This window comes from Chrysemys picta, chromosome 4 (genome assembly GCF_011386835.1).
Source record: "Chrysemys picta bellii isolate R12L10 chromosome 4, ASM1138683v2, whole genome shotgun sequence".
NCBI lineage: Eukaryota > Metazoa > Chordata > Testudines > Emydidae > Chrysemys > Chrysemys picta.
The window spans coordinates 42,276,724-42,304,335 of NC_088794.1; the positions used below are offsets into that span (position 1 = coordinate 42,276,724).

Sequence of the window (27,612 nt, forward strand, 5' to 3'; positions counted from 1 at the left end):
ACAGAAAATCTGAAAAATCGGGACAGGGGGTGGCAGGTAATAGGAGCTTATATAAGAAAAAGACCCCAAAATTGGGACATCTGGTCACCCTATATATATATATATATATTGTACCCTGGTTACTGTGTCCCATTGATTATCTTAATTCCACCAAGTTCCGTGATGCCTGTTATGTCAATATCCTCATTTAATACCAGGCACTCCAATTCCCCCATCTTAGTATTTAGACTTCTAGCATTTGTATATAAGCACTTGTGCATTTTGTCAATATTCTGTTGCTTGCTTTCATGTGTTATATTTAAATATTTTTTTTTACATGTGATTGTTCCTCACTAGCTCCTACATGTACTTTACCAATTTCTTCCCAGTCCTCTTTACTAGGATATAGAGTTCCCCCTCTAATAAATTCATCCCTAATATGCCTAATGCCCCTCTTAAAAGAGATTTAAGAGAGTGCTATGTTCAGTAATGACAACAAGCAGATGTCTTTCCCATTCTTGTGGGTTAACTATTGCACAGAGTGACCTGAAGAAAAGCTCCGTGTACTCGTGAAAGCTTCTCTCTCTCACCAATAGAAGTTGGTCCATTAAAAGATATTACCTCACCCACCTTGTCTTTTTAATATCCTGGGATGTTGTAACATGGCTACAACAGCATTGCATAGCTGCATAAATCCCAGGCCTTTCCACTAGTGGGTGCAGGAAGCTTGAGAACAAAATTCTTAATTAAATCAGTGGCTCTTTAAAACAAACTACTAGAATATATACAAATGAGTTATCTGTGACCTTTCTAAGTTCACCTCTTACTACAGTGAGAAAAATATTTAACTTAGGGAAAGGAATTAGTTTTCTTTATTTTTTCAATAGATTTTAATTTTTTTCTCTCTTTTTCTCAATTATATTTAGATAGTGAAATAAGACTGGGCAAAACAAAAGCTCAAATAAATGGGTTTAGATAGAGGGGGGAGTAGCTTGTGATGTGACCACAGCTGACTCTGACACGAACAAGCAAGGTTCTTTCTGTGCTTCCAAATAGATAATTAGTCATTATGTAGAGTTGTTAGTTTATATTCATGTCCGGTCTGAAAGTGGACCTCAGCCAGAAGCCACACATTCTTTCCAGTCCCCAACCATCTGTGCTTAATAACCTGGCCATATTGGAGAAATCAATGACACCATGCCACAGGAGGGACCATACAGCCAGAGGACGGAGGAAATTACAGTTCATTATTTGTATTACAACAGCACCTGTAGGCCCGATCATATTTAGGCACTGTACAAATACATATCAAGAGACAGTCCCCATCCTATAGAGGTTACAATCTAAATGGACAAGACTGATAAAACAAGTATTATTATCCCTATCTCCCAGATGAGGAATGAGTCACAGAGAGTCAAGTGACTTGCCCAAGGTCACAGAGGAAGTCAGTGGCAGAGCTTGGAATAGAAGCCCGGTCTTCTGAAGCCCAGATCACTGCCTTAATCACAAGAACACCTTTTTTTCCCCACTATGTGAAGAGATTTCAGCTCTATCCCTATCGTCAGGGATCTGCAGCTTTTGGGACCATTCTCTGCAGGTTCTTGACCTAAGCAACCCCATTCCTTTCCCTTTCTGTTAGGTCACAAACCCTGACTCATCGAAGAGATGATTACAAGAAAATATCAGTATAAAAACTTGTCACTCTTCCCAACCCTCTCCCCTTTCCTTGTTATTTTTTACCAGAGGAGAAGCTGTAGCCCTGCAATTTTATAATAGAACCTTTAAGTGATTCTCTCCTGAAATAGCAAAATAGGATGGGCCAAATCCATTCCTGGGGTATACAGGGAGTGACTCAGTTGAAGCCAGGGATTAATCTGATCTTCCAGCAGTAACCTGACAGTTAACTCCTATCTCAAAATGCTTCTGTTACTGTAATCATGATTGTAATTATTTTGGAATGTTACTGAGTGGATGATATGTCAGTAATGACACAATTGCTACCTATTGCACCAAAAGATTACCGGGGGGGGGGGGGGAATGTACTTCCTCTTGACAGTGCAGCCAATAATCTATTCATACAGTGCAACGTATAAGCCAATAATCTATTCATACAGTGATTTGATAGGTGCTGTGTATTTTGACAATCTGGAATGCAATATACTGTGGGCACCATAAAAAAATACAAATGTATTGGCTGCAATAGTTAAATTTACCACAATATTTGTGTATTTCTCCTATTCTAAGCATAGGAAATGCCATGATAAAGTCAAATACTAGTTTATATTGTATACTCATAATATTGTAAATATTTTGACCGCTCAGTGCAGACTATCTAAATAGTGATGCATGTTTTCCTTCACAGTTTTCATGAATGCAGCAATACCAATTGCAGCTGTACTTACAGTAAGTATGAACTTTTTTAAATAGCAATGTTTACAAGCCAGGTCTACCTGATTTTCTTAAAGCGAAGGCTGGTAGATTCCAAACTGAGATCTGTCAAATGCTACACCAGAAACACCTGATTTCACTTGCTTTTGCTAATTTAAAAAGAAGTGTCTAAGGGGGTTATTAAATATTACTTTCATAGTGGCTAAAGGGGTAAGCTGTAGGCATGATGTATCTTTCTTTTTAGTAAGGATTTTGACACAGTACCACATTATATTCTCATAAGCAAACTAGGGAAATTTGGTCATGGTGAAATTACTGTAAAATGGGTGCAAAACTGTTAAAATACCATATTCAAAGAACAGTTATCCATTGCTGGCTGTTAAACTGGGGGGACAAATCTTGTGGGGTCCTGTAGGGATCCGTCCTGGGTCTGGTACTATTCAATATTTTCTTTAATGACTTGGATAATGGAGAGGAGAGTATGCTTATAAAATTTGTGTATGACCCCAGGCTGGGAGGGGTTGAAGGCACTTTGAAAGATAGGATTAGAATTCAAAAGGACCTTGACAAATTGGAGAATTGGTCTGAAATCAGCAAGATGAAATTCAATAAAGACACATGCAAAGTACTACACTTGGGAAGGAGAAATCAGATGTACAAATACAAAATGGGAAATAACTGGCTAGGTGGTAGTACTGCAGAAAAAGATTTTGGGTTTAACATGGATCACAAATTGAATACATTCTGGGGTGCATTAACAAGAGTGTTGTATGTAAGATATGGGAGGCAATTGTTCACTCTGCTTGGCACTGATGAGGCCTCATCTGGAGTACTGGGTCCAGTTTTAGGTGCCACACTTCAGAAAGGTGTGGACAAATTGGAGAGAGTCTAGAGGACAGCATGTTTTAGTCTTGAGAAAAGAAGACTGAGGAGGGATCTGATAAGTAAGGCTGCGATTCTGTCACGGAGGTCGTGGAAGTCACGGTTTCCGTGACTTTCGCAGCTGTAATGGCTGGTGCGGCTGATCCCGGGGCCAGCTGCTCAGGCGCCCCGCAGCCAGCCATACCAGGCACTGCTGGAGTGGCCCTGGGGCCAGCCACACCGGCTGCTTCCCAGGCGGTCCTGGGGTGGCTGGCCTCAGGGAGTGCCCAAGCAGTGGTCCATGGGGCCAGCTGCACTGGCCGCTGCTCAGGCGGCTGGCCCGGGGGAAGCACCCGAGCAGCGGTCCCTGGGGCCTTGGAGCAGGGGTGGCTGGGGGTAGTCAGCCCCCGCGGCCAGTACAGGGGCTAGCCATCAGCTCGCAGGCCCCCACAGCAGCGGTGTACTGAGCGCCCCTCCTCCCCCCGGAGCAGCAGCTCCCTGGGCCCTAGGAGCTGCTAAGTTTTAGTCAGGGGTATTTATATAGTAAAAGTCATGGACGGGTCATGGGCCCTGAATTTTTTTTTATTGCCTGTGACGTGTCCATGACTTTTACTAAAAATACCTGTGACTAAATCTTAGCCTTCCTGATAAGTCTTCAAATACATTACGGGCTGTTTATAAAGAGGGATTAATTGTTTTCCTTGGCCACTGAAGGTGAGATAACAAGTAATGGGCTTAATCTGCAGCAAGGAAGATTTAAATTAGATATTAGGAAAAACTTTCTAACTATAAGGATAGTTAAGCTCTGGAACAGGCTTCCAAGGAACTTTGTAGAATCTCCATCATTGGAGGTTTTTAAGAACAGGTTAGACAAACAAGTGTCAGGGATGATGTAGACATATTTGGTCCTACCTCACCACGGGGTTGGATTAGATGACCTCTAAAGGTCCTCACCAGCCCTACATTTCTATGATTCTATAATGGTCTAACCCGGTTCCCACTGAAGTCAAGCCTTTGAATCAACAGTAACAGAATTATATGGAACAAAATCCTTATTCTTCCCAGGCTCACCACAGATCTGGGACTGTGTCTGCACTGAGCTTTTTCTTAACCTTTTCCACAGTGGCAGAAGCCCTAGTGCAGGTCTACTGGTGGTAGTCACGGTGGGAGCATGAGTGCAGACAACACCACAGGCATTTTTATCGTTGTATCCTCTAACCCTGCTTAGAACAAGTCTAGACAAACATGATTGTAAAATCACTGGCACCTTGTCTGCACTTGTGCTCTGCATAGGACTACAACCTATGGAGCTAAAATGGTTCCAGTACAATGAGGAAAAATTTTAAGTTCAGTGTAGACCAGGCCTTGAGGAGAGAAAGACCTTAATGATTTGCATGTTGAGGAGCAATTACTGAACTCATGCAATAAATATCAGAAAATAGAATCCTGGGGGACTTTGTTTGAACGAGACTGGATTGAAAACTGTGCAAGGAGCTCAGAACATGGCCCACTATGGATCTAGTTATTCAGGACTAGATATTCTGTATATGGTGTGACATGATCTGAAGTGCCATTCTAGCAAAGTTTATTTTTTTCTCAATCATAAATGATCTCGTCATTAAATGTTTCCATTAAAGCGTATATGGGTCTTGCCTGTTTGTTCGTTCTTTTATTTATTTGCTCCTGCAGCTCAATTCTCTGGGGCGCTGGCCAGGTGCCCCAGGGAGCAGGCTGCACCATTCAAAGGGATGGAGCAGTGTCCAGGTCCCTCCTTCTCACTGCAGAACTATGGGAGGGATAGTACCTCTGGGACACAATCCCTCCCAGAGCTCTTGCTATGGTTGGGTGGCTCCATATTAACAACCCGTGTGTGTACTAGTGCTTAAATGCTACAATCTGACCCTTAGTGTGCTTGTCTCTTTTTGCTTATCACACAACCAAAATTATGTCTCTTGCCCCTGGATGAAAGGAATTACAACAATGTGAGACCAAAAGCTGAGACCCTAAAAATCTTCTTACATAACTGACGTATGAACAGCAAATTGTACCAAATGTCTGATGACTGCCAGGAGGAGCTCTGCAGTGGCTGGTTGCATGATGTTTCCCAATTAAAACAATAAACTGCCCATTACAAGATTGAGACTACAGTGCAATATGAAATGTTTTCTCTGTTTGCTTCTTTTAAGACTGTAATCATTGTATCTTTGTAGACATTTGTGGTCCATGCCCACCTGACTGGAAATGCTGACTTCTCCCCATCAGTGGCCTTTGCCTCACTCTCCCTCTTTCACATTCTTGTCACCCCGCTGTTCCTGCTCTCCAGTGTGGTCAGATCTACTGTCAAAGCTCTGGTCAGGTAAGAGTTGCTGGACGAAACCTCCCTCCATTTGAGAGTCATTATTGTTCAATTCCCCAATGTGTAATTCAAAAATAATGCTGTGGTTATTTTTCACCATTATTTGGAAATTGCTTTCCAACCTCTTACCTTAAGTGTTGTCCCATGTTATGCGATGTGGGCCAAATTCTCGGAACTAGGTGGAATGGAGCTAACTAGCCTGACACTGCAGCCATTTACACCAGCAGAGAATTTTGCCCTGTGTATTTTGAACTGATAGTTACTGCTTGTTAATTATTGTATAGTCCACTGTATAGATTTTGTTGTGTAAAATGAACATCACTGTGGTGGCTACAGTGTATTCTGTGCTGCGCGCTCTGTGTGTGTGCCTGTGCATGCGTGTGTGTATATAGAAACAGGAAATATGCGATAAAAGCTCATTTAAGGGTTGTTTTTTTTGTTTAAAATCGGCTATATGTCCCTCCTCCCACATAAAAATATGTGGAAGGGAACAAAATAATCAGAAAAGCACATGGACATTAATGTGTATCACTTGGGCTGCATTCTTTCCCCCTGATTCTGGCTGCAAGTCCAGGAAGAATTAGATTTTAGCAGGGAAAGCTCTGTGATAGAACAGTTTTAAATAAAATTTTTGAAGTCAACAGGGAAAAAATTCAGTGAATAAATTCTCAATCTGGACCAGATGAATTTCCTTCTCATAATGAATGTGCTTAATGAGTGTCAAAGTCCAACTTCCCCTGAGCCAATGGCTCATCAGGCTAATGCGGTTAAGACACATCAATTTCATAGCCAACTGTATGCAAGAGAGTGTTGTAGCCAACAATAGTGATAGCAGAACTAACACTTCAGTCTTTAACAAGCCAAACCCCCATTCATTTCAGTGGTGGTTTTGTCTGATCAAGGACTGCAGGATTGAATAAAATGATTCTTAGCACTTATCCTCTACAAAGTGCTTTATAAACATTATTTCATGTTTTCTACCTCTTTGTGACATTACATATAGTTCTCTAAGGCCTTGCCAAAACAATGGGCAAGATCCTGTCTCATGCTTAATTCTACTTGTGTTATTCTAGTAGTGCAAAGGAGAATTAAACAGAGATCTGAGGATTCCTCCAGTGTGGCAAAATCATCCAGCAATGTAAAGCCAATGTAGCCAGCTCTATGTGCACCCTCCTTCCAAGAGTATGCGGGCAGTGGCTGGAATAGAGTCCTCTCCTGCAATTCCCAGCTAGTGTAGCAGTCCACAGGGGACTACTACAGGTTGGCAAACTGGGCTTGTGGCCTGCATTGGATCCGTCTCAGGATCATGGAGATTCCGATGGCCCTTACAGTACCTCACCCTGTCAGCTGCACCAAGCACATATTTGGGCACAGCTAATGATTCCACTGTAGAACTTTTCACAGTTTGTAAGTAGTTAGTGGCATGGTTGCCTCGGGACAGGGTTTCTGTTCATGCACAAATGGTTCAAACAGATTTAGGCCAGAAGGGACCACCAGATCATCTAGTCTGACCCCCTGTCCACCACAAGCCACCAACACCTGTGTACTAAACTGAACACAAATGAAATTAGACCAAAGTATTACAGCCCTTAGGAGACTCCATCATTATGTGCTACAGACAGAGAATAGGAGGAACTGAGGTTTACCAGTGTGTGAGGTCCCTGCTTACAATGGCAGGGAATTGATTAAGTAAGATTAAGTCCCAGATAGCCAAGTGTCACTCTTGTTAGCAGTGCCCTTAGCTACTATTTGGTTGCCTTCTTGCTACCAAGTTATTGCCCTGTTATTTGGAATGTAGGCAGGACTGGCTCAGACTATATAACCATGTTGTGATGTCCTCCTTCCTCCCTGCTGTCTGTGTGGTAAAGAATCTCAGAGTCCATTGTTCTGTTACTTGTGGAAACACAACTGCAGAGTGCACACAAATCAATTGTTTGCTGTAATTGTGCCCTTCTGTTTCATCTTTCTACTAATGAACATCTTATCAATAAGGTCAGATAAATGTAACTTAACCTAATAGAGTATATATTTGGCTTTCTTCAGTCTCCAAGACAACCTGAACTGGCCTCTAAACAAACACACGTGTGGTTTGTTAAATAGCCAGCAAAAACTGTCTGATTAAGTGAAGCAAAATATGTTCCAGGAATGGGACCAGCCCAGGAGGAACACAAACTGGGACAAGATTGCAGTGATATTGACTCTTCACACTTCCATTTCACAGCTCCAGGCAGGTTAACATTGGCCAGAATATTTAATACAGAATGATCTACAGGATAATGTACCCTCTCTAATAACCTTGACAGCTTTTTTGATTCTTCAGCAGTGTCCGAATTAAAAGCATCATAGTGGATTTCACTGACACTGTCTAAACAAATGTCAGTTAAATTCATATTGGGCCCAGTCCAGCTGAAAAACAGCTTTAAGGCTTTTGTGCCATATGGTATCCATAAACCTCACAGGACAAGTAGCCTGGGAGACTGTTTATGATTCAGAAAGGGAATTACCCCCTAGTGGCAGAAAGGTCACTAACAAGGTGAGGAATTCAGAAGTGTCTATTTGAAAAGCAGTTTTAATCTGCATGGTGTTTGGTATAAAAATAAAACCAAGCAGCTGACTGGTTTAGCTACTGCTAAAAGGTGGAGAAGACATAAAGGATGAAGGACACAGCCACACAACTTTTCCTCACTGGAGGTGTATAGTAGCAACCATGGTATTTGGTATCTGAGTGGGATTCATATGAAACCACATGTACAATTAGCTCTGCAAATGACCACCATAGCCTAATCAATATGTCCAATCTGATGGTTAAAAATAAGATCCCTAGTGGAGATATCAGAAATCCAGAAACTATAGCTTCAGCTTGTGAAACTGCTGTGTCAGCCACAGCGCTGTAACACGTATACATTTAGTACTTAAAAGAATGTAACCGTGTAGCACTATGGGAAGCAAGTCATCATTCCTCACAGGATTAAGTTGCCATTTTTGACGGTATGTGCAGCTGCAGCAGCAACAGGAGGAGAAGGAGAATAAGCCGAAGGTTAGGAATCATCTTAGCAGCTAGAAGACTTGTCTCATGTTCTGAGGTAACACTGTTGACAGTACCTCCATCTTGATGCAAAATCTAAGAAGGAGCAGAGAGGGCAAAACATAGGATCAGAGGGTGCAAGTGTGTCATGGCTTTATATGGGTATATAGAGAAGAAAAACATGCTTGCAGCCTCTCACCCTTCCTTCCCAGTGCAGCTGCACAAAGGCCTCTCCTATCTGCAGTCCCTGTCCACGGAGGGGCATGGGAACTGCACATCTCCAGAGACACACTGCACTCCAGAGGGGCCATGCTCCTCACTCTGTCATCTGAATCAGTCTGCAGGACTGAGGAAGCAGGCAGCATTATTCTAAAGGATGATGCAGCCTAGGTAGTCTGTGTACTCATGGGGTAGGCCTCATGGGGGTGGGGGGGTGTACAGTCTCTCTCTGATTTTCCGAAGAAGGAGAATGGGCATACATCTCCACACCAGCCCCTACACAGGACAATGGTTAAAACCAGTTTGGCCCAGCACAGTCAGTTAGAAAATCTTTAGTAGATTATTTAGTGCACCCCACTGAAAGGACAGGATTGTTCCCAACATTATTTTCTATTGCTTTGTCCAGTTTAGATATAGTGACAGGATGTTACCACCTCCTCCCTTGGTTTAATAGACCTCCCCATTGAGAACTGTTGTCCTGGTATTCATCATTACTCTTAGCTAAATCCCTTTGCCCCACACTAGATAATTAATTCCCCTCTTTGGTTTTTAAATTCTTCAGCTTGTAGACACTAAACCAGATTCACTCCCTAGTCAAGCAAACCATGGCATTGGTCCCTTGGCCACAGGAAGGTTGCCCAAGGTGGACAGGTGGATTTGTGCTGGCACTAGGGCCCAGCAACTACCTCTGTATTGGGGAGCCCACAGGTGGCCTGCACCAATCCCAAAGTGGGCAGTGGTGGCCGTGCAGGGAATGTGTCCAAGGCAGCCACAGATGAACTGATTCAGATCATCAACCTGGTAAGTGGAGCTCCAATGGAGTCCTTAAAGGAAACTAAAGCTAACCTCCCAAGGAGAAACCCCCAGTGAGCGAGTGCAGTAGAAATACTGTCTGTTGTCCTCACCTAGGACTCCCCTGCCCAGAATGGCACACCAAGGCACAGTTTGCACCTCACTATGCTAATACGGCACAGTCAGTGTAGCTCCTCACATTTGCGCCCATTGAGCCGAGAGACATATTTAAATCAGTTATTTCAGTCCTCCTTCATAAATCGGTACCTCCAGCACCTCCTCGTTTTGGTTGCTGTTATTTGAACTCCTTCCCTTTTGTCACAGTCTTTTTGGTACTGAGTTGTTCAGGATTTAACCCATTATTCTAGTGCTGCAGACTGGATTTGCCTATTGTCTCAACAGTGTATATGGATGGACATTGTAAAGCATATGCAGCCACTCAGGAGAATCAACATCATGGGCTGTGATAGGATAAAGATATTTAGCCTCCTACAAACTAAATGTTAAATATCCAGGGAGTATTTTGTTCATTCTTCTTTAATACTGGTCTCCAGGATTCTTTTTACAATTATATTTGTTAGGCAGGTCTGCCTCTGTAAACACACTGGGACAGATTCATCCTTAGTGCCACAGTGGGCTAAATTCATCTCTGAAGCTGACACAATAGATGAATTTGGCCCATTGGAAGTAGAACAGGCTCTCCCGAGGTCCTAATTCTTGTCAGTTTGCTCAGGACTAATTGTGTGGCACTTCATTAATTTAAGTGACCTATTAATGGTTTTGTTTAGCGTGTGGCTTCAAAAATGAGCTCTGATTAAGTTTAATCTCTATCTCACTGTTTAAACTAAAGAAATATTTTGTCCTAATTTCTCCTTTCTTGACACTGATGATGAGAGTAGAAGGACCCAAAAAGTATCTAAAATAATTATTACAAAGTCATTGATCGTGATAGAGAACCCTGCACAGTTTTTAAATTTCACTGCAGAAACATCATTTCTGCATATTTTTATAGAGAACAAATGTATAAGCCACCCAGTAAACTGAACAGCTGGGGCACTGCAGTGGATATCCTCTAATGAACTTTGCACTGATCAAAAATTTTGCATTCTACATTCTGCCCGATCCCTTTTCTCTGCTTTCAGTGTGCAGAAACTGAGTGAATTTTTGTCAAGTGAAGAAATTGGAGAAGAGCATGATAAATGTTCAGAGCCAAGATGTGCAGACAACCACAGCAAATACCAGGTGGTTGTAAGTAATAATGTTCAGTTGTACACTGTGTGGGTGGACTGATTTACTCCCCTTGCTAATTCCTGACAGATCACTCCAATAATCTTGTTCACTTCCTACTAATTAATGGCTGCAATTGCAAAAATCCATCTTAATATCCCCTGTTTCCTGTAGATCATAACATGAGTGTTTTGAAGGCACTCTCCTGGTCTCATCACCATTCACTATGTATTTCTGTCTTCCTGCTCCCGCACAGCCCCTCAAAGTTGTTAACCGTAAGAGGCCTGCCAGAGAAGACTGGAACAATTACAGCTCTCACATGAGAAGACCTGTTAACATCACAGAAGGAGATGATTTTTGTGTAAAGGTGATATTAAGGTCACTCTTTCTAATAATGCTGTTACTAAATTTGACTAATAATCATTCTTGAACTCCTACAGCATGATTCCAAGTTCAAAAATTAATGGATAACCTACAGCTGCCAGACACCTAATTCCACTCAAAGAAACCAAAGGCAAAGAGTAATTTTTATCCCCACTGTTTCCTAAAGAAGCTGTTGCCATCCATTTTGCTTCAAGTAAAGAAAACATTGCTGAATTGATTTTCAATGTATTGGTTTTGATAGGGTTACCATATTTCAGCAAGCAAAAAAGAGGACGGGAGGAGCCCCGCCCTAGCCCCGCCCCTGCCCCTCCCACTTCCCGCCCCCCCAGAACCCCCAACCCTCCCCCCGTTCCTTGTCCCCTGACTGCCCCCTCCTGGGACCCCTGCCCCTAACTGCCCCCCAGGACTCCACTCCCTATCTAAGCCTCCCTGCCTCTTGTCCCCTGACTGCCCCAACCCTTATCCACACCCCCACCCCCAGACAGACCCCTGGGACTCCCACGCCCCATCCAACCACTCCCCACCCCCTGACAGCCCCCCCCCCAGAACTCCCAACCCATCTAAACCCCTCTGCTCCCTGTCCCCTGACTGCTCCGATCCCTCTCCCCACTCCTGCCCCCTGACAGCCCCCCCCAGAACTCCCAACCCATCTAAACCCCTCTGCTCCCTGTCCCCTGACTGCTCTGATCCCTCTCCCCACTCCTGCCCCCTGACAGCTCCCCCCCAGAACTCTCAGCCCCCCACCCCGCTCCTTGTCCCCTGACTGCCCCCTCCTGGGACCCCTGCTCCTAACTGCCCTCCAGAACCCCACCCCCTACCTAAGATTCCCTGTTCCTTGTCCCCTAACTGCCCCCTCCTAAGACCCCCCCCAACTGCCCCCCAGGACCCTACCCCCTACCTGTACCCTGACTGCCCAAAACTTTCTCCACTCCCCCCAAAAAGCCCCCCCCCCGTTTCTTGACTGCCACCTCCAGAACCTTCCTGCCCCCTGGCCCCCTTACCCTGCTGCTCAGAACAGGCTGTTGGGCTCTGTGTGAGCCGGACACGTGGCTGAGCTCCCCAGCACAACAAAACCGGGTCCCTGGCCCTGCACAACAAAACCCGGTCCCTGGCCCGGACTGGACTGCAGGGGAGAGCTGCCCTTGTATCAGCACAAAGTGCTCTCGCTCCCGTTTTGCTACGCTGCATGGCAGAAACCGCTCCCTGTTGCAAAAGGGGAGGGCTGCACTTTGTGCTGATACACTTGCTCAGAATGCAGGGCGGATCCGGCTCCTCTACAGCTGCTCCGGGGTCCAGCCCGGGACTTCCCTGCAGCCCTCCCAGCCGCTCGGTCTGCTCTGCCTGGGGGGGAAATCCCGGACATTGTGAGTGCTTTACAAATTCCCCCCGGACGCTATTTTTAGTACAAAAAGGAGGACATGTCCGGGTAAATCCGGACGAATGGTAACCCTAGTTTTGAATAGTTGTGTGTATGTCCTCCTTAAAATTCCTTCAGCCTTTCTACATTTCATGTGTTTTTGAATAATTAGCCCTGACCTCAAAACAAAAACCTCCAGCTTCTCCAAAGAAAGGATTAGAAGCCCCTAATCCTCTTTAAAGATGGATGAGTCTGACTTGCTATAGAACTGTCTGGCAGCAGCAAATGTTGATGGCTGTTATAATGATGGAGTTATTTATTTAGCCTGTCTGTGACAGCATGTGCATCCCTGTCGCAACAAAATGAGTGATATCTGTGCTAGTTCATTTACTACTAAAGGGACTAAGTAGGACAACTGGTTAGTGCATTAGCTGTTACACTCCAAAGACTCCGGTACATATCCTGACTCAGCTCAGAAGTGAAATGGGATTACTGTTCTCATTTTTGAGTCCTTGAGCCCTTCTGGCCTGGGGCAGACTTCCAGAAAGATCTTCTCAGAGATCCACTCTTTCTGGGGAAAAGAACATCAGGCAGTGCTGAGACAGGAGAGAGAATTTTGCAGACCCCAGGACTCTGGAATGGTAGTGATATAGCCAGAGACAATGAATCATAGAATATCAGGGTTGGAAGGGACCTCAGGAGGTCATCTAGTCCAACCCCCTGCTCAAAGCAGGACCAATTCCCAACTAAATTATCCCAGCCAGGGCTTTGTCAAGCCGGGCCTTAAAAACCTCCAAGGAAGGAGACTCCACCATCTCCCTAGGTAACGCATTCCAGTGCTTCACCACCCTCCTAGTGAAATAGTGTTTCCTAATATCCAACCTAGACCTCCCCCACTGCAACTTGAGACCATTGCTCCTTGTTCTGTCATCTGCCACCACTGAGAACAGCCGAGCTCCATCCTCTTTGCAACCCCCCCCCCCCAGGTAGTTGAAAGCAGCTATCAAATCCCCTCTCATTCTTCTCTTCTGGAGACTAAACAATCCCAGTTCCCTCAGTCTCTCCTCATAAGTCATGTGCTCCAGACCCCTAATCATTTTTGTTGCCCTCTGCTGGACTCTTTCCAATTTTTCCACATCCTTCTTGTAGTGTGGGGCCCAAAACTGGACACAGTACTCCAGATGAGGCCTCAACAATGTCAAATAAAGGGGAACGATCATGTTCCTCGATCTGCTGGCAATGCCCCTACTTATACAGCCCAAAATGCCGTTAGCCTTCTTGGCAACAAGAGCACACTGTTGACTCATATCCAGCTTCTCGTCCACTCTGACCCCTAGGTCCTTTTCTGCAGAACTGCTACCTAGCCATTCGGTCCCTAGTCTGTAGCAGTGCATGGGATTCTTCCGTCCTAAGTGCAGGACTCTGCACTTATCCTTGTTGAACCTCATCAGGTTTTTTTTGGCCCAATCCTGTAATTTGTCTAGGTCCCTCTGTATCCGACCCCTACCCTCTAGTGTATCTACCACGCCTCCCAGTTTAGTGTCATCTGCAAACTTGCTGAGAGTGCAGTCCACACCATCCTCCAGATCATTAATAAAGATATTAAACAAAACCAGCCCCAGGACCGACCCTTGGGGCACTCCGCTTGAAATGGGTGCAGGATTTGACTACAAATAGGGTAGAAAAAAAATTGATCAAGGGCCAGCTGCTAGCAACTGTAATCTTTGGCTCCCTCATCTGTCACCATTGTCACAAGCTGACCCAAAGCTGCTCCCAAGCCCCTGGTGTTCCTGGTTTCGCTTTCATCCCAGACAGTTCTTTGCTGTTCCTTTCCCCAGTGAGTCTTTTTTTCAAGTGAGGATTCCTTGGCTGCCTTCTTTCTTCTAGAGAGACACGTAAGGACCCCAAAGCCTTTCTCTCATTTTTTTTCTTGGGGGCTCCCCAAGGTAACAAATGTCATTTTTCCCCTGTGGAAGTTGCAAGCCAACCAGGGCCGGCTCCAGGGTTTTGGTCGCCCCAAGCAGCCAAAAAAAAAAAAAAAAAAGCCACGATCGCGATCTGTGGCGGCAATTCGGCGGGAGGTCCTTCGCTCCGAGCGGGAGTGAGGGACCATCCACCGAATTGCCGCCGAATACCTGAACCTGCCGCCCCTCTCCAGAGCGGCCGCCCCAAGCACCTGCTTGCCAGGCTGATGCCTGGAGCCGCCCTGAAGCCAACACAAAAAGATGCCCCGTTCTACCTCTCTCCCAGGTCCAAACATGCTGGGCCTGACTGATCTCTTACATCACTGTAAATCCGTTGGCTTCTTCGGTGGAGTGATTCCCTGCTTCTCTCTCAGTAATAAGACAGGACAAGCAGCCCAATTTATTTACTGTGCTGGAAAATTGCTCCTCAAGTCCCCATTTATTGGAGTGTCACAGGAAAGCCTCACTCCAGTTAAAGCCCTGGAGCACTACTTTACAGTAATTTTTAAAAGGTCTAAAGAAAGGATCAAATAAATCCAGGTGAGGGGGAAAGTTACCTCCAAACTTGGCAGAGAATCATACATAAGAAACACAGAAGAAAATAGCGTTAAGAGTGACTATTGGCAGCAATACTTAATTTCTGCTTCAGAAGATGTATTATGTGAAAAATTCTGTAAGCTTATTATACTTGGGACTCTGACTGCAGTTATGTATAAAGAGTGGCATTCCGGGGTCTACAGAGAGCAGCCAAGGCTCCTGAACCATTTAAGTGATACATAGACCTTGTGCTTGCTCTCTGCACAGGGATGAATGTCACCCATATTTTGCATGCTGATCTATTCCTATCACTTAAGATGTGGCAAACCCACAAGGTAAGCTGCAGAATTTGTAATAGAATCACCTGAAGGCTGACACATGCACATAAAGAGCTGGTTAAATTGTTTTGATTTTCAGAATTTCATCAGAATTGTTTCACACAATAATGCAAAAACTTTTCACCAAAGCTTTTCACCATTTTCCAACCAGCTCTCTCACACACATGGGTGCAGAGTATTATACACAGAAAGGGAGGCCCCTTTTTGAAAATCAGGCACTGAAAGCCTTAGCTTTACTTCTTTGAGCAGAGTCAACCTCTGGTCCCATGTCCAATTTAAGGATGACAACGGATATTTCTCTCATACGCCGAAAACAAACAGGTGTGCCCTGACGCTGGTTTTTTTTTTTTTTTCATTTTTCATTTCTCAACATATTGCCATAGATCACAAATGGATTTTTCACCTGGACGCCTGAAGGATCTGCGACATTGTCCAACATTGATATCCGAATCCCTCAAGGTAAAAAAACACAGCAGATGTATCGAATAACACATGTTCAGCAAATGTCTGGTAATCAGAACCTCAAATATGCTTCCCACTCTCCCAGGTCAGTTAACAATGATCGTAGGACAGGTGGGCTGTGGTAAGTCTTCACTCTTACTAGCGACACTTGGGGAGATGCAGAAGACTTCCGGGAATGTATTCTGGAACAGGTAACTATTTAAAGATTTCATGTTTGTGCTGAATGGTAATAGGTCAGAAAAGGGCCAAATTCTACCCTCAGAGCCATGTGCACAGCTCTTGTGAATTCAGTGCGTGTTGTGGACACGTATCCAAGGGGAGAATTTAGTCCTAAAGGTCACCATGTCTCATCAGTGGTCTCGCATCACAGATATTGGATAAATCGCAATATGCTCAGGATACTTCCCTGATGCACCTGGCCTGCTTTGTGGGCCATGCTGGGGGGAGCATAGTCTTGTCCATATGCTCTTTCAAGGGGACACATAAGAAGTTGTTCCTGTGCTCACAAAATGGCAGGCTGTAGTTAGGTCTGGCTTTTGTTTGGGAAATGCAGAGAGAAAGCTACTGCACCCCAAAACTTGAATAAGGGACAGTCGCAGTCTGGTCTTTTAAATATCAAGTCAAATTTCAATTAATGTACTGTATACTATGTTTTTATAAGATTTTCAATAACACCCCACCCTCTCTGCTCATTATCAGAGATAAATGTGTGTGAATGTTTTTTATCTTGTGCATATTACAAGAATAGATTTTTTTTTCAGTTTTACTAGCTGCACTGTGTCATAAAACTCTTTATAGTACAATTGTTTGCATGAAGTCTATGGACAAGTGCAGAGGAATCTAGCAGATATAAATACTTTTTCTTCCAGCTGACTGGGAATTAAGGAACAAGCATGCAGTTATAGGACACTCTGATTGGCTAACAATGATTCTCAGCCAGTCAATGAACAGGGATTTTACATACGCCACTGTTTCAGAGAAGTAACTGCACCCTCAACCAATCAGAGTGCTATGCATTTTCATAATTGTTGATAATACCTAGCTCAAAGTGCTTTACAAAGGAGGTCAGTATCATTATCCCCATTTTACAGGTCAGGAAACTGAGACACCAATAGGTTATGTGAGTTGCTCAAGGTCACCTAGCAGGTTGTTGGCAGAGCCAAGAATAGAAAGCAGGTCTCCGGATTCTTAATCCAGTGCTCTATCTATTAGGCCACACAGCTCTGGAGAGAAACCAGAGTATAACCATAAGAAAGTTATGCATCAACAGCTGTACAGCATCCTTTCACTCTGATTAGCTGAAATAACTCCATTTCAGTAAAAGTGTAAATATTTTGTTTAAAAATAACATGATTAAAAATGTTATTTTAACTGCTGATTCTAAACTAAAGCAGATGAAATTATGAGTCTGATCAGACTGTTTATAAATACCACTGGCTTGTTGGCCAAGTATGTGCTCAATAACAGTGTAAAGGTCATGACTGGTTTCAATTTCTTTTATCCCATTGCGCCAAAGTATGACAGGTTCAAATCCAGCAGTTATCACATTTGCTTTGCTATCTGTCACATGGGTATACAGGAGCTTCCAACTGAAACAACCTTAGCACAGCTCCTACGGAGGGCAAGATTCTTTTTTCATCTTTCAGAACCACAGTCTGTAGAAAGTTCTGCAGGGGTCCCAGTTTGAGTGTTGGCTTCAATTATATATAAATTGTGCACACCTGCAGTACAGCTACCAGATGGAGGCTGCACTGATTTGATAAGACTGCCTGGCAGATTCTAAGGGGATGTCTACACTGGTAGAGGTACAGTGCCACTCAGAGAGCGCTGAAGGGAAACTGCTGTTGTGTGTTCACACTGTCAGCTGCCTGCGCAATAGCATGTTCATACTTGCGACACTTGCAGCAGTCTTCAGAGCGGTGCACTTTAGGCAGCTATCCCACAGAGCATCTCTTCCTCTTCTGCTGCTAAGAGTTGTGGGAAGGTGGAGGGGGTCGCAGGGCATCCCTGGGTCCTGACCCAAAGCCCCATGGTAAATTGCTTCGCATCCCAGCAATCCTTGTGCTTCCATCCACATTTGGAGTCATCTTTCACTGGTTTGTGTACTGTGCACTCTGCCTCTTTGGTCTGCAGGAATGGATCCCGAACTGTTGTCCAGTATGCTGCTCATTCTGACTAACATGTCATGAGTGACAGTGGAGTGATTCCTTAAATTGACAAAGGCAAGAGGAGTGCGACATTGATCTCACCACGCCTAGTAGCTTCGACACGAGATTGTTTGTGGCATTCATGGAGGTGCTGACCACAGTGGGCTCAGGAAACAAGCACTGAGTGGTGGGGTGGGATCACATAGTCATGCATGTCTGGGATGACGAGCAGTGGCTGCAGAACATTCGGATGATTCATGGGACTGTGTGATGAGCTCTCCCCAGCCCTACAGCGCAAGGACACAAGAATGAGAGCTGCCTTGTCATTGGAGAAGTGTGTGGCGATTGCACTGTGGAAGCTGGCTACTCCAGACTGCTACCGATCGGTCGCAAGCCAGTTCGGAGTGGGAAAGTTGACCGTTGGACGCATGTTGACGGAACTGTGCAGGGCCATTTATCACATCTTGCTCTAAAAGACCGTGACTCTGGACAACGTGCGTGACGAGGATGGCTTTGCACAAATGGGCTTCCCTAACTGCGGAGGGGTGATAGATGGCACGCATATTCTAATTCTGGCCACAGACCGCCTAACCACCGAGTACATTAATCAGAAGGGGTATTTCTCTATGTTTCTCCAGGTGCTTGTGGATCACTGTGGGCATTTCACAGACATTAACACAGGCTGGTCCAGAAAGGTGCAAGATGCATGCATCTTTCGGAATACTGGCCTGTTCAGGAAGCTGCAAGTAGGGACTTTCTTCCCAGACCAGAAAATCACCGTAGAGGAAGTCAAAATGCCCATTGTGATCCTGGGAGACCCCTCCTATCCCTTAATGCCGTGGCTTATGAAGCCATACACAGGACAACTTGACAGAAGCAAGGAGCGGTTCAACAACAGGCTGAGCAAGTGCAGAATGACTGAGTGTGCTTTTGGCTGTTTAAAGGCCTGCTGGCGCTGCCTATATGGGGGGCTGAACCTGGCCGATGACAATATTCCAACGCTTATAGCTGCGTGCTGTACGCTCCATAATATTTGTGAAGGGAAGGGTGAAAGCTTCACTCAGGACTGGACCGCTGAGGCTCAGCACCTGGAGGCCGAATTGAACAGCCAGAGACCAGGGCTATTAGAGGGATGCAGCGCGGGGCCATAAGGATCAGGGATCCCTTGAGGCAGCAATTTGAAGCTGAAAGCCACTAATATTTGTTGTTATGCTCAGGAGTGCAGTGCTTGTAATGCTAGGAGGTGATTGTGATTGGTGCAGACGATGCAATATGAAGGTTTAAGATAATTGTCTGTTGCTTTGCAGGGCTCTGTTTGCTTTCAATTAATAGAATAAAGATTGCTTTCAAACCAAGACAATTCTGTTATTAAAAAACAACAACCAGAGGAGAGAGACAAACAAAATAAACCATCAGCACTGAGGAGGAGGTGGGAAGGGAAGGTCCCAGGAGGAGATGGGGTCCCGGGAAGGTTAAAGATTTGTTTATGTCCAGGGATATATCCAACCTTCTCCTTTGGAGTACAGTGCAATGGGTACTGTACTTCAGCAGGGGTAAACTGCAGAGGGATGGGTGTTCAGTGCAGTGAGTATTGGGAGTCTGCAGTGCTGGACTGTGACGGGGGAAGAGTGGAATGCAACAGGTACAGACTGGAGCCAGGAGGTTGATAAGAGTGTGCTGGCGGTATCTAAGGGGCGCATGGGAAAGAGTTTTTTGCGACAGCGGCTGCATGGGAGGGCAGGCATGGAGCTGCTCCATTTTCAATGCTAGTATCACCTGGAGCGTGTCCGCTTGGCGCTCCATAACGTGTAAGAGCCGCTCCGTACCTTCATTCTGGCGTGCCCCGTTCTCCTTTCGGTCCCTCTTCTCACTGTCCTGTTCAGCCAGCGATAACAAAGAGGGAGGCTGGGTTCCCAAGGTCATCTCTGTGAAGCCAAAATGCAACATTTTATAGAAGCAGTATTGTTTGCGATGCACAGAACACTGATTCAGTGATTTAAAACACAGCCACTGTCCACATACCTGTCACTAACTGGCTGACCCCAGGCAAGCACACATGAGCCACAAGCTCCCCAAAATGGTGAGTAGCTACAGGGGCAGGGTAAATCAGTGTTCCTGGACCCTACTGTACACTGGGCACGTGGCTCTTGGGGAGAGCCAGCACTGTAGAGGGGCCTGATAATCATTCCTGTCCGCACATTTTCCATAGGCTGTGTTCATTATGGAAGATATCTCGCTGCTGAGGGTGAGCAGGGAATCCAGGGAGGGTATTCTCCAAGACTACGGCTTCCGCACTGGCCCTTATGCAGTTCGCCTATGTGCAGCAATGGTCCCCGCCCCAGTGACAGCAGAGTGGCGCGGGAAAGTTACCATTAATGGGGCAAGAAACAAAGCAGCTCTGCAAAGAACCTGTGGCAGCGGATTGCCCAGTATCTCCATGAGAGTTCCTGGAGATCTCTGAGGCAGATTCCCATGAAATGAGGGAGTCAATCAACAGCCTGTTCTGCATCAGACTAGGCATGTGGTGATCCACGCATAAAACAAACACAAGCGTGCTTTCTGCCACCCTCCTGCCCCCAACAGCTCGCTTCAGTGATTTCCAAAATCAAAGCCACTTACCAAGGGCCTCCTCTCCTGTTTGCACTTCGCCAAACTCCGACAGCTGTGACTGGCTAGCCTCCGGGGTAGAAAAGAGCTCCTGTTTGCATGCATCTCAGATCTCGAAGTCGTCTTCTGCCTCTGGGTCCCCCTCCACATCCTTATCCAAGATTTCCTCGTCCTGGCTCGGTCCAGTCTTGACTGGCATGAATATCCACCGTGGCCTTTGCAGTGGAGGTGGGGTCATTACTGAGTAGCACGTTCAGCTCTTCATAGAACCGCAGCTCCTGGGCGCAGCACCGGAGCGGTGGTTTGCCTCCCATGCATTGTGGTAGGCGTTCCAAAGCTGCTTCACTTTGACCCTGCACTGTAGTGTGTCCCAGTCATGGCCCCTTTCTGTCATGCATCGTGAAATCTGTCCGTAGGTATCATAATTCCTGCGGCTGGAATGCAGCTGGGACTGGATAGCCTCCTCTCCCCAAATGCTGATGAGGTCCAGCAGCTCGGCATTGTTCCAAGCGGGGAATCGCCTGGTGCGTGGAGCAGGCATTGCCACCTGGAAAGATGCACTGAGACCACTGCATGCATCACTGAGCAAACAGGAAGGGGACTTTCAAAATTCCAAAGGAATTTACAGGGTGGGGATGATGGTTGGTTACCTGAGGGCAGGGCAGCAGAGTTCAAACCGATGACCAGAGAGGCAAGAACAGGCATTTTGGGACACCTCCTGGAGGCCAGTCACAGCGCTGTAATCAACCAGGGTGTCTACACTGGCACCACGGCCCTGTACCCCCAGTGCAGAAAGCTGTATGCCTCTCATCGGGGTGGTTTTTTTTTTACAGCGCTGCAACTGCATAGTTTCTGCACACTAAGTGGCTTGGCAGTGTGTACACCTTGGGAGTTATAGCGCAGAAAGCTGCTTTACTGCACAGAAACTTGCCAGTGTAGACAAAGCCTAAGGTTCAAAGAGGGTAATCTTATAAAAAAATCACCATAATTTGCTGTCCTAGCTCAGGCAGTAATATGTGCCACTCAGATTATGTTATAGTAAAGGGCAATTCTTGGCTCCAGTAACTCACATTGCAAAATAACTCTTAATTCCATCACTCCAAATTCTTTCCCTCAAGGACATTGTGCTAATGAAATTGGAAGCTCTATCCTTCATATATTTTAAAGAGAAAATGTATGATTCCCAGTTATTTCAATGGGCGTTAAGTGCATACACACTTTTGAAACTCCTACTAAGCATCTATCTGCATCTTTAGATGCCTAAATATCTTTTTAAAATTTGGCCCTCAATGCAGTGGTCACAACTGTAATGCTTGGAATGTGCCACTATAAGACTTGGAATCAAATGCCCTCTAATTAAGGTGCCATAAAGTGGGGATAAAGAGGTAAAGCAAGGGGAAGAAGACAGAGGACATGGAAGAAAGCAAAAAGAAGACTGAATTTGGGGGAATGTTATCCTAAGAACATAAGAATGGCCATACAGGGTCAGATCAATGGTCCGTCTAGCCCAATAGCCTGACAGTGGCCAGTGCCAGATGCTTGAGAAGGAATGAATGGAACAGGGCAATTATCGAGTGATCCAGTCCCAGCTTCTGACAGTCAGAAGTTTAGGTTTCAGAGTAGCAGCCGTGTTAGCCTGTATCTGCAAAAAGAACAGGAGTACTTGTGGCACCTTAGAGACTAACAAATTTATTAGAGCATAAGCTTTCGTGGGCTACAGCCCACTCTGAAGTTTAGGTTCACCCAGAGCATGGGGTTGCATTCCTGACCATCTTGGTTAATAGCCATTGATGGGCCTATCCTCCATGAACTTATCTGGTGGGTTTTTTAACCCAGTTAACTTTTGGCCTTCACACATTCCCTGGCAATCAGTTTCACTGGGTGTCTCTGTGTTGTGTGAAGAAATACTTCCTTATGCTTAAAGCAAACCTGCTGCCTATTAATTTCATTGGGTGACTCCTAATTCTTGTGTTATGTGAAGGGGATAAATTATATTTTCTTATAACTTTCTCCACACCATTCATGGTTTTTAGACCTCTGTCTTATCACCCCTTATTTGTCTGTTTCCTAAACTGAACAGTCCCAGTCTTTTTAATCTCTCTTCATATGGCAGCTGTTCCATATCCATAATAATTTTGTTGCCCTTCTCTACACCTTTTCCAATTCCAATTTTTGGAGATGAGGCAACCAGAACTATATGCAATATTCCAGATGTGGGCATACTATCGACTTATACAGTGGCATTATGATATTTTCTATCCTATCTATCCCTTTCTTAATGGTTCCTAATGTTCTGTTCATTTTTTTTGACTGCCACTACATATTGACCAGATATTTTCAGAGAAAATGTGCTCAATACTTTACAGAAACACAAAGCAAGGACCTGATTTAGCATTACTTGTAATAAACTGCCACTTTCTAGGATCAGGATTCAGGTAATGCAGTAAATCAGATATAGGCTCATCACAGTGTATTGCTGGACCACGTATTACTTTTTCAGAGGATGATGGTGCCACTCAGGCACTGCCTTGAGTAGAGTGGCACAAGCTGCCTAAGGGAGAGCTCAGTAGAATGGGTGATACCGGCCATGAGTGACCCACCTGCAGCTGAAAGGATCCGTACTGCCCATCACACTGAGAGAGATACAGTCCCTTCCTGCACTACCCAGTGCAGAGAAGGACCATGCAGGCTGCATAATCCTGCTCTTAACCCACTCCACAGCTGACTTAGGGGGAGTGAGGACAAGTCTGTACCTCTCCCTGCCCCCATTTGGGGGTGATGTGTGTTACAGGGACTGAGACAGTCCCTGGTTCTTGTGCAGGGCATGCACGGGATGGAGAAGATTTTCAATATATCAGCCTTTTCAGTGTTTCAATAAAGAATATATTGCTGTTGAATAAACTTGCTATGCATTAAGATTCATGGGCTTTTGGACAGAAAGGTGCAGTGGGGTTTACTTTTGATTATGTAGTGGCTTATGTGAGTAAAATGTAGGTTAATTGTGTGTGGGAGAGAATTTTTTAGTAAAAAATACAACATGTTGGCAAGCTCTCAGGAATTCTGTAGTCAACTGAATTTAGGTACCATGATGGCTTATTATGGACTAACTTTTCAAAGGAACCATAACCTAGCTTTTTAAACAACAGGTGCATTTTTTTCCCATGTGCCTGCACAAACTTGCATTTGTTAGCACAAATTGGGTAGTTAGGTGGCTACCATTAAAGCACAAAAATTGTGCCCCTTCCTAATTTCATTTGATTATCCCCATTGGACACAAACACTGCTTTCCATTTTTCTCACTGGACCTGAAATTAGAATGATTCAGAAGAGGCATGGCACATTTATATCTGTAATAGATTGCTGTATCAAAACAACTTGGTTTTTAAACAACTTGATGCATTTGAAAATAGTCTAGACAATAATCCTCTGTCCCTCTTACACACCTATGTACATATACACACCTCCTATGAACAGTGTTGACCCTGGTTGGATAGACATAGCCCTAGGCACTTATAGTAGTCTCAAGTGTTGTTCAAGCTGAATGAGCTGACTATGAGGAAAACACTGCTGGACACGAATTCATTTTTTTATGACTGCTAAAACAAAGTGCAATTTCTGTAGAAGGAACAGATGCTGCTGTCTTCAAACAGCAGCAACCTGTGATAAACACTGTTTGCAGTCTATATGCAAAGTAGAATTTAATTGTTACTCTTTCTGGGGCAGATTGCTCATATTTACTTAAGTAAACCATCTTTGTCTGCTTTTTATTTGTGATGCAGCAGTATTCCTGACAGCGAGACAGGGGAAGATGTCAGGTATGGTATTATATGTGATTGTTGCTCTTTCTACTTCCTACTAAATTAATCACAGTGGAAGGAACCAAAGGGGAATTCAGCTTGTCAAACTATTAAATACCATTAAAGAGAAAAAACATAAGGTGAGGGTTTTTTTTTTTTTAAGTCAGTGGGACTTGTGCTCTTAAGCCACTTAGGATAAAATTTTCCAAAGCACTAAAATGACTTAGGCTCCTAAATCACTTAAGTACTTTCACGAATCCCACTGTAAATTCCTAAATCAGGTTATTCCCTAGTTCCACATTTTCAGCACTTATCAGCACTTTCTAGCACTATCACTTTAAAAGTCTTATTTGTTAATGCAATCTTTCACCTTTACCCTTGTCTTCATTTCCTTCATCCTGTCATGAGGCTTTTATTTTCACTCCCCCACCCCCAGGTCTTCGGGCATGTGGGAAATTAAAAAACGTGTGGGGAGTACAGATTAGTCCATGTCTTCGCTGGGCATCCTGGCATGGAAATCATGTTTGCCTTATAACTAATTTGAGAGCTGAGTTCACCTTAGATTTCTGGAATACTTCTCAAATCTCATTCTGGAACAGACAATGCCATGCTTGGCATCTTAGCCTGGCATGCAAACATCTGGAATGTTGTACAGGTGACAGTTCTAAAAAATCATGAGTGAAATCCTGGCCCCATTAAAATCAATGAGACCTTTGTCATTGATTTCAGTGGAGCCAGGATTTCACCCTATGTCCTTTTTTCTGACTCTCCCTATAGTGCGTGTCCTCTACTGACCAGAAAGTCTTCCTGGCTCTCTGAAGCATTAACTACACTACTGCTGTTACTTTTGGATTCTCATGCTCCTCCGCTACTGCTTTGCTTGTTTCTCAAGTTTGTCCCCCTACCCATCAGATTGAGTATCTTTCACTATGCTTATTTCCCACCTAATTATGTATCTGATAGATCCCTTTGACAAGAGCTTATTCCTGACCTACAGTACATTTCCCTCTTACTCTCGAATGTTCCTTTACAGCCTCTTTTTCTGCCATTACTATAAAGCAGTTCCTTATACCTAATTCCTGAGCCTGATTTCAAGTTTTCTGTTCTCCTTACCTGTTCCACATTGTCAAACCAACTAATATTTCTTTGTGAATAAGGATTGTCAATTGACTGCTTATAAAGAGAGAGAAGTCATATGGCTTGCTGATTCTTTATTGGTTGGCATTACACTGGATTAATACGCTGTGCAAAATGTAGTCACTTCATTATTTGTATCATCAGTTATATTAAAAATGCAGCCAGGAAAATTAAAATAATTTAATAAACAAAGAGGCAGCTGACAAACTGTAGACAAGATTACTGTTATTTTTGAAATAAAAAATAATTTGGTGTGCACCATTTGCTGTAATAGCTATGTCTGCTCATTGTTAGCACTAAATTGTCAAGTTATTAGAAGTCATTTGCATATCCTTAACCTTACTAACAACAAGAGGAATAACCTGCACATTTCATTCAGATGTAGGAATTTTGTTAGAAATTTGTAAATCCTGTCGTGCATTTGTAGTGTGTGTTTATCGATATCTACATATAGATAGAGAGCTCCTTGTATTTCAGGAGGCTTTTTAGTATAAAACTGCACTTATTTACTATTCCTACTAAACATGGTTTGTTAAAGGTTCTACTCTTCTTTTGTGTTTGCATTTTGAGTTTTTAAACAGTTTGTGAAATCCTTATACAGTGTGTTTGCACTACAGGCAAAATTCTGCCCTAATTCACATCTGTGCAACCCCTCTAAAATCAGTGTGACTGCATGGGAGAACTGAGAGCAGAATTTGACTCTGTATGAGTTCCTGGATTATATGATATATAGAAAAACAACTGCAGTGCCTTGCAATTAATCCCCTTTTTACTTTTTTTTCCCCAAAAATGTACTGGGTTTTTTTTTACTGTTTTCATAACAATTAATCCTGTCATGTTTCTTTTGTCGTCATTTCTATAGCTAGATATTTGTCTGCTTATAAATGTCCTGGTCTTGCAGGATTTGGGCTCCAAGTGTACAGCTGTCACTTCCATCAGCTTTTTGTTTTTAAAAATGTTTAAATAATCCAGACTTTAAATACATGTTTTTTGTGTCTGAATTGAGAAATATGCTAAATGTGCAACAGCATACAAATTCTGCAATATTTTAGCAATATCCTTTGGAATAAATGGGAGTTTTGTGTGCATAAAGGCTGCAAGAATGTGAAGGAGAGGCACTCAGTTGTCTGATAGTTGCAGCTGTACAAGAATGCTTTACAGTATTTGCATTAAATAAAAAATTAGGTGATTTGAAACAGAACATAAAATCTGATCAGAATTAGAAAAACCTACAAGATTTTAACATTTTTATGAAGATTAATAACAAATAAGGCAATGTCTATAACAGTGTTGTGTAATTAGCATTTCCTCAATTCCCATTAAGGGTATACAACTTTTCTCAGGTTAGGGCCCTTCGAGTTACCAATTTCTCTGCTGTACAGTGGGGGGAGGGATAGCTCAGTGGTTTGAGCATTGGCCTGCTAAACCAAGGGTTGTGAGTTCAATCCTTGAGGGGGCCACTTGGGGATCTGGGGCAAAATCAGTACTTGGTCCTGCTAGTGAAAGCAGGGGGCTGGACTCGATGACCTTTCAAGGTCCCTTTCAGTTCTAGGAGATGGGATGGGATATCTCCATTAATTTCCATATCATAAAGAAAAGCATTGTACTTATTAAGGACCTTTACTTCTGTTATATAGCTACATTCGTGATACTGTATTTGGAATGTTAAATCATAAATATATATAATTTTTTACTTATTTAGTTTTTTGTATTAGAATATTTTTAACGTGTCTGGTGGGCTGTCTACAGATTTAAAAAAATAACTGATGTTTTGATTTTGGCAGCCCAGAGAAGGAAACCGCTGTTGACACGGAAGTCAGGTACAATATTTTAAAACCTAATTGGAAAGAACATCAGTCTCCTATTAATGAGTAGCAACTATTGAGCCTCCTGGGAAATCAGATTGAATTATTTTACTTTCTGTGCAGCTGCTGCAAGCTTTAGAACAGATGAAAACAAACAGAAAAGCAATTAAGCATGTAGACCTTTTTTCGGTATAAATTAGACAATGATATAAATGGATGTTTCTGCGTAT

The 27,612-nt window shown here is 43.9% G+C and overlaps 1 protein-coding gene across 16 annotated transcripts in view; it reads left to right on the top strand.

Annotated features, from left to right (window-relative positions):
• ABCC8 (ATP binding cassette subfamily C member 8) overlaps positions 1–27,612 on the top strand; it is a 135,399-nt gene that overhangs the window by 56,889 nt on the left and 50,898 nt on the right. For 8 of the 16 annotated variants that reach the window (XR_006176540.2, XR_010600500.1, XR_006176539.2 and 5 more), the window contains 8 exons: positions 2,342–2,382; positions 5,439–5,584; positions 10,763–10,868; positions 11,104–11,214; positions 15,811–15,886; positions 15,975–16,080; positions 24,423–24,458; positions 27,362–27,397. Coding sequence is in view for 12 of the 16 variants with exons in the window: in XM_042858808.2 (XP_042714742.2) it covers positions 2,342–2,382; positions 5,439–5,584; positions 10,763–10,868; positions 11,104–11,214; positions 15,811–15,886; positions 15,975–16,080; positions 24,423–24,458; positions 27,362–27,397 (658 nt within the window). In the remaining 4 variants the exon portion in view is untranslated. The remainder of the gene's footprint in view (positions 1–2,341; positions 2,383–5,438; positions 5,585–10,762; positions 10,869–11,103; positions 11,215–15,810; positions 15,887–15,974; positions 16,081–24,422; positions 24,459–27,361; positions 27,398–27,612) is intronic. The other 8 variants (XM_008174083.4, XM_008174084.4, XM_042858806.2 and 5 more) reach the window with 8 other exon arrangements.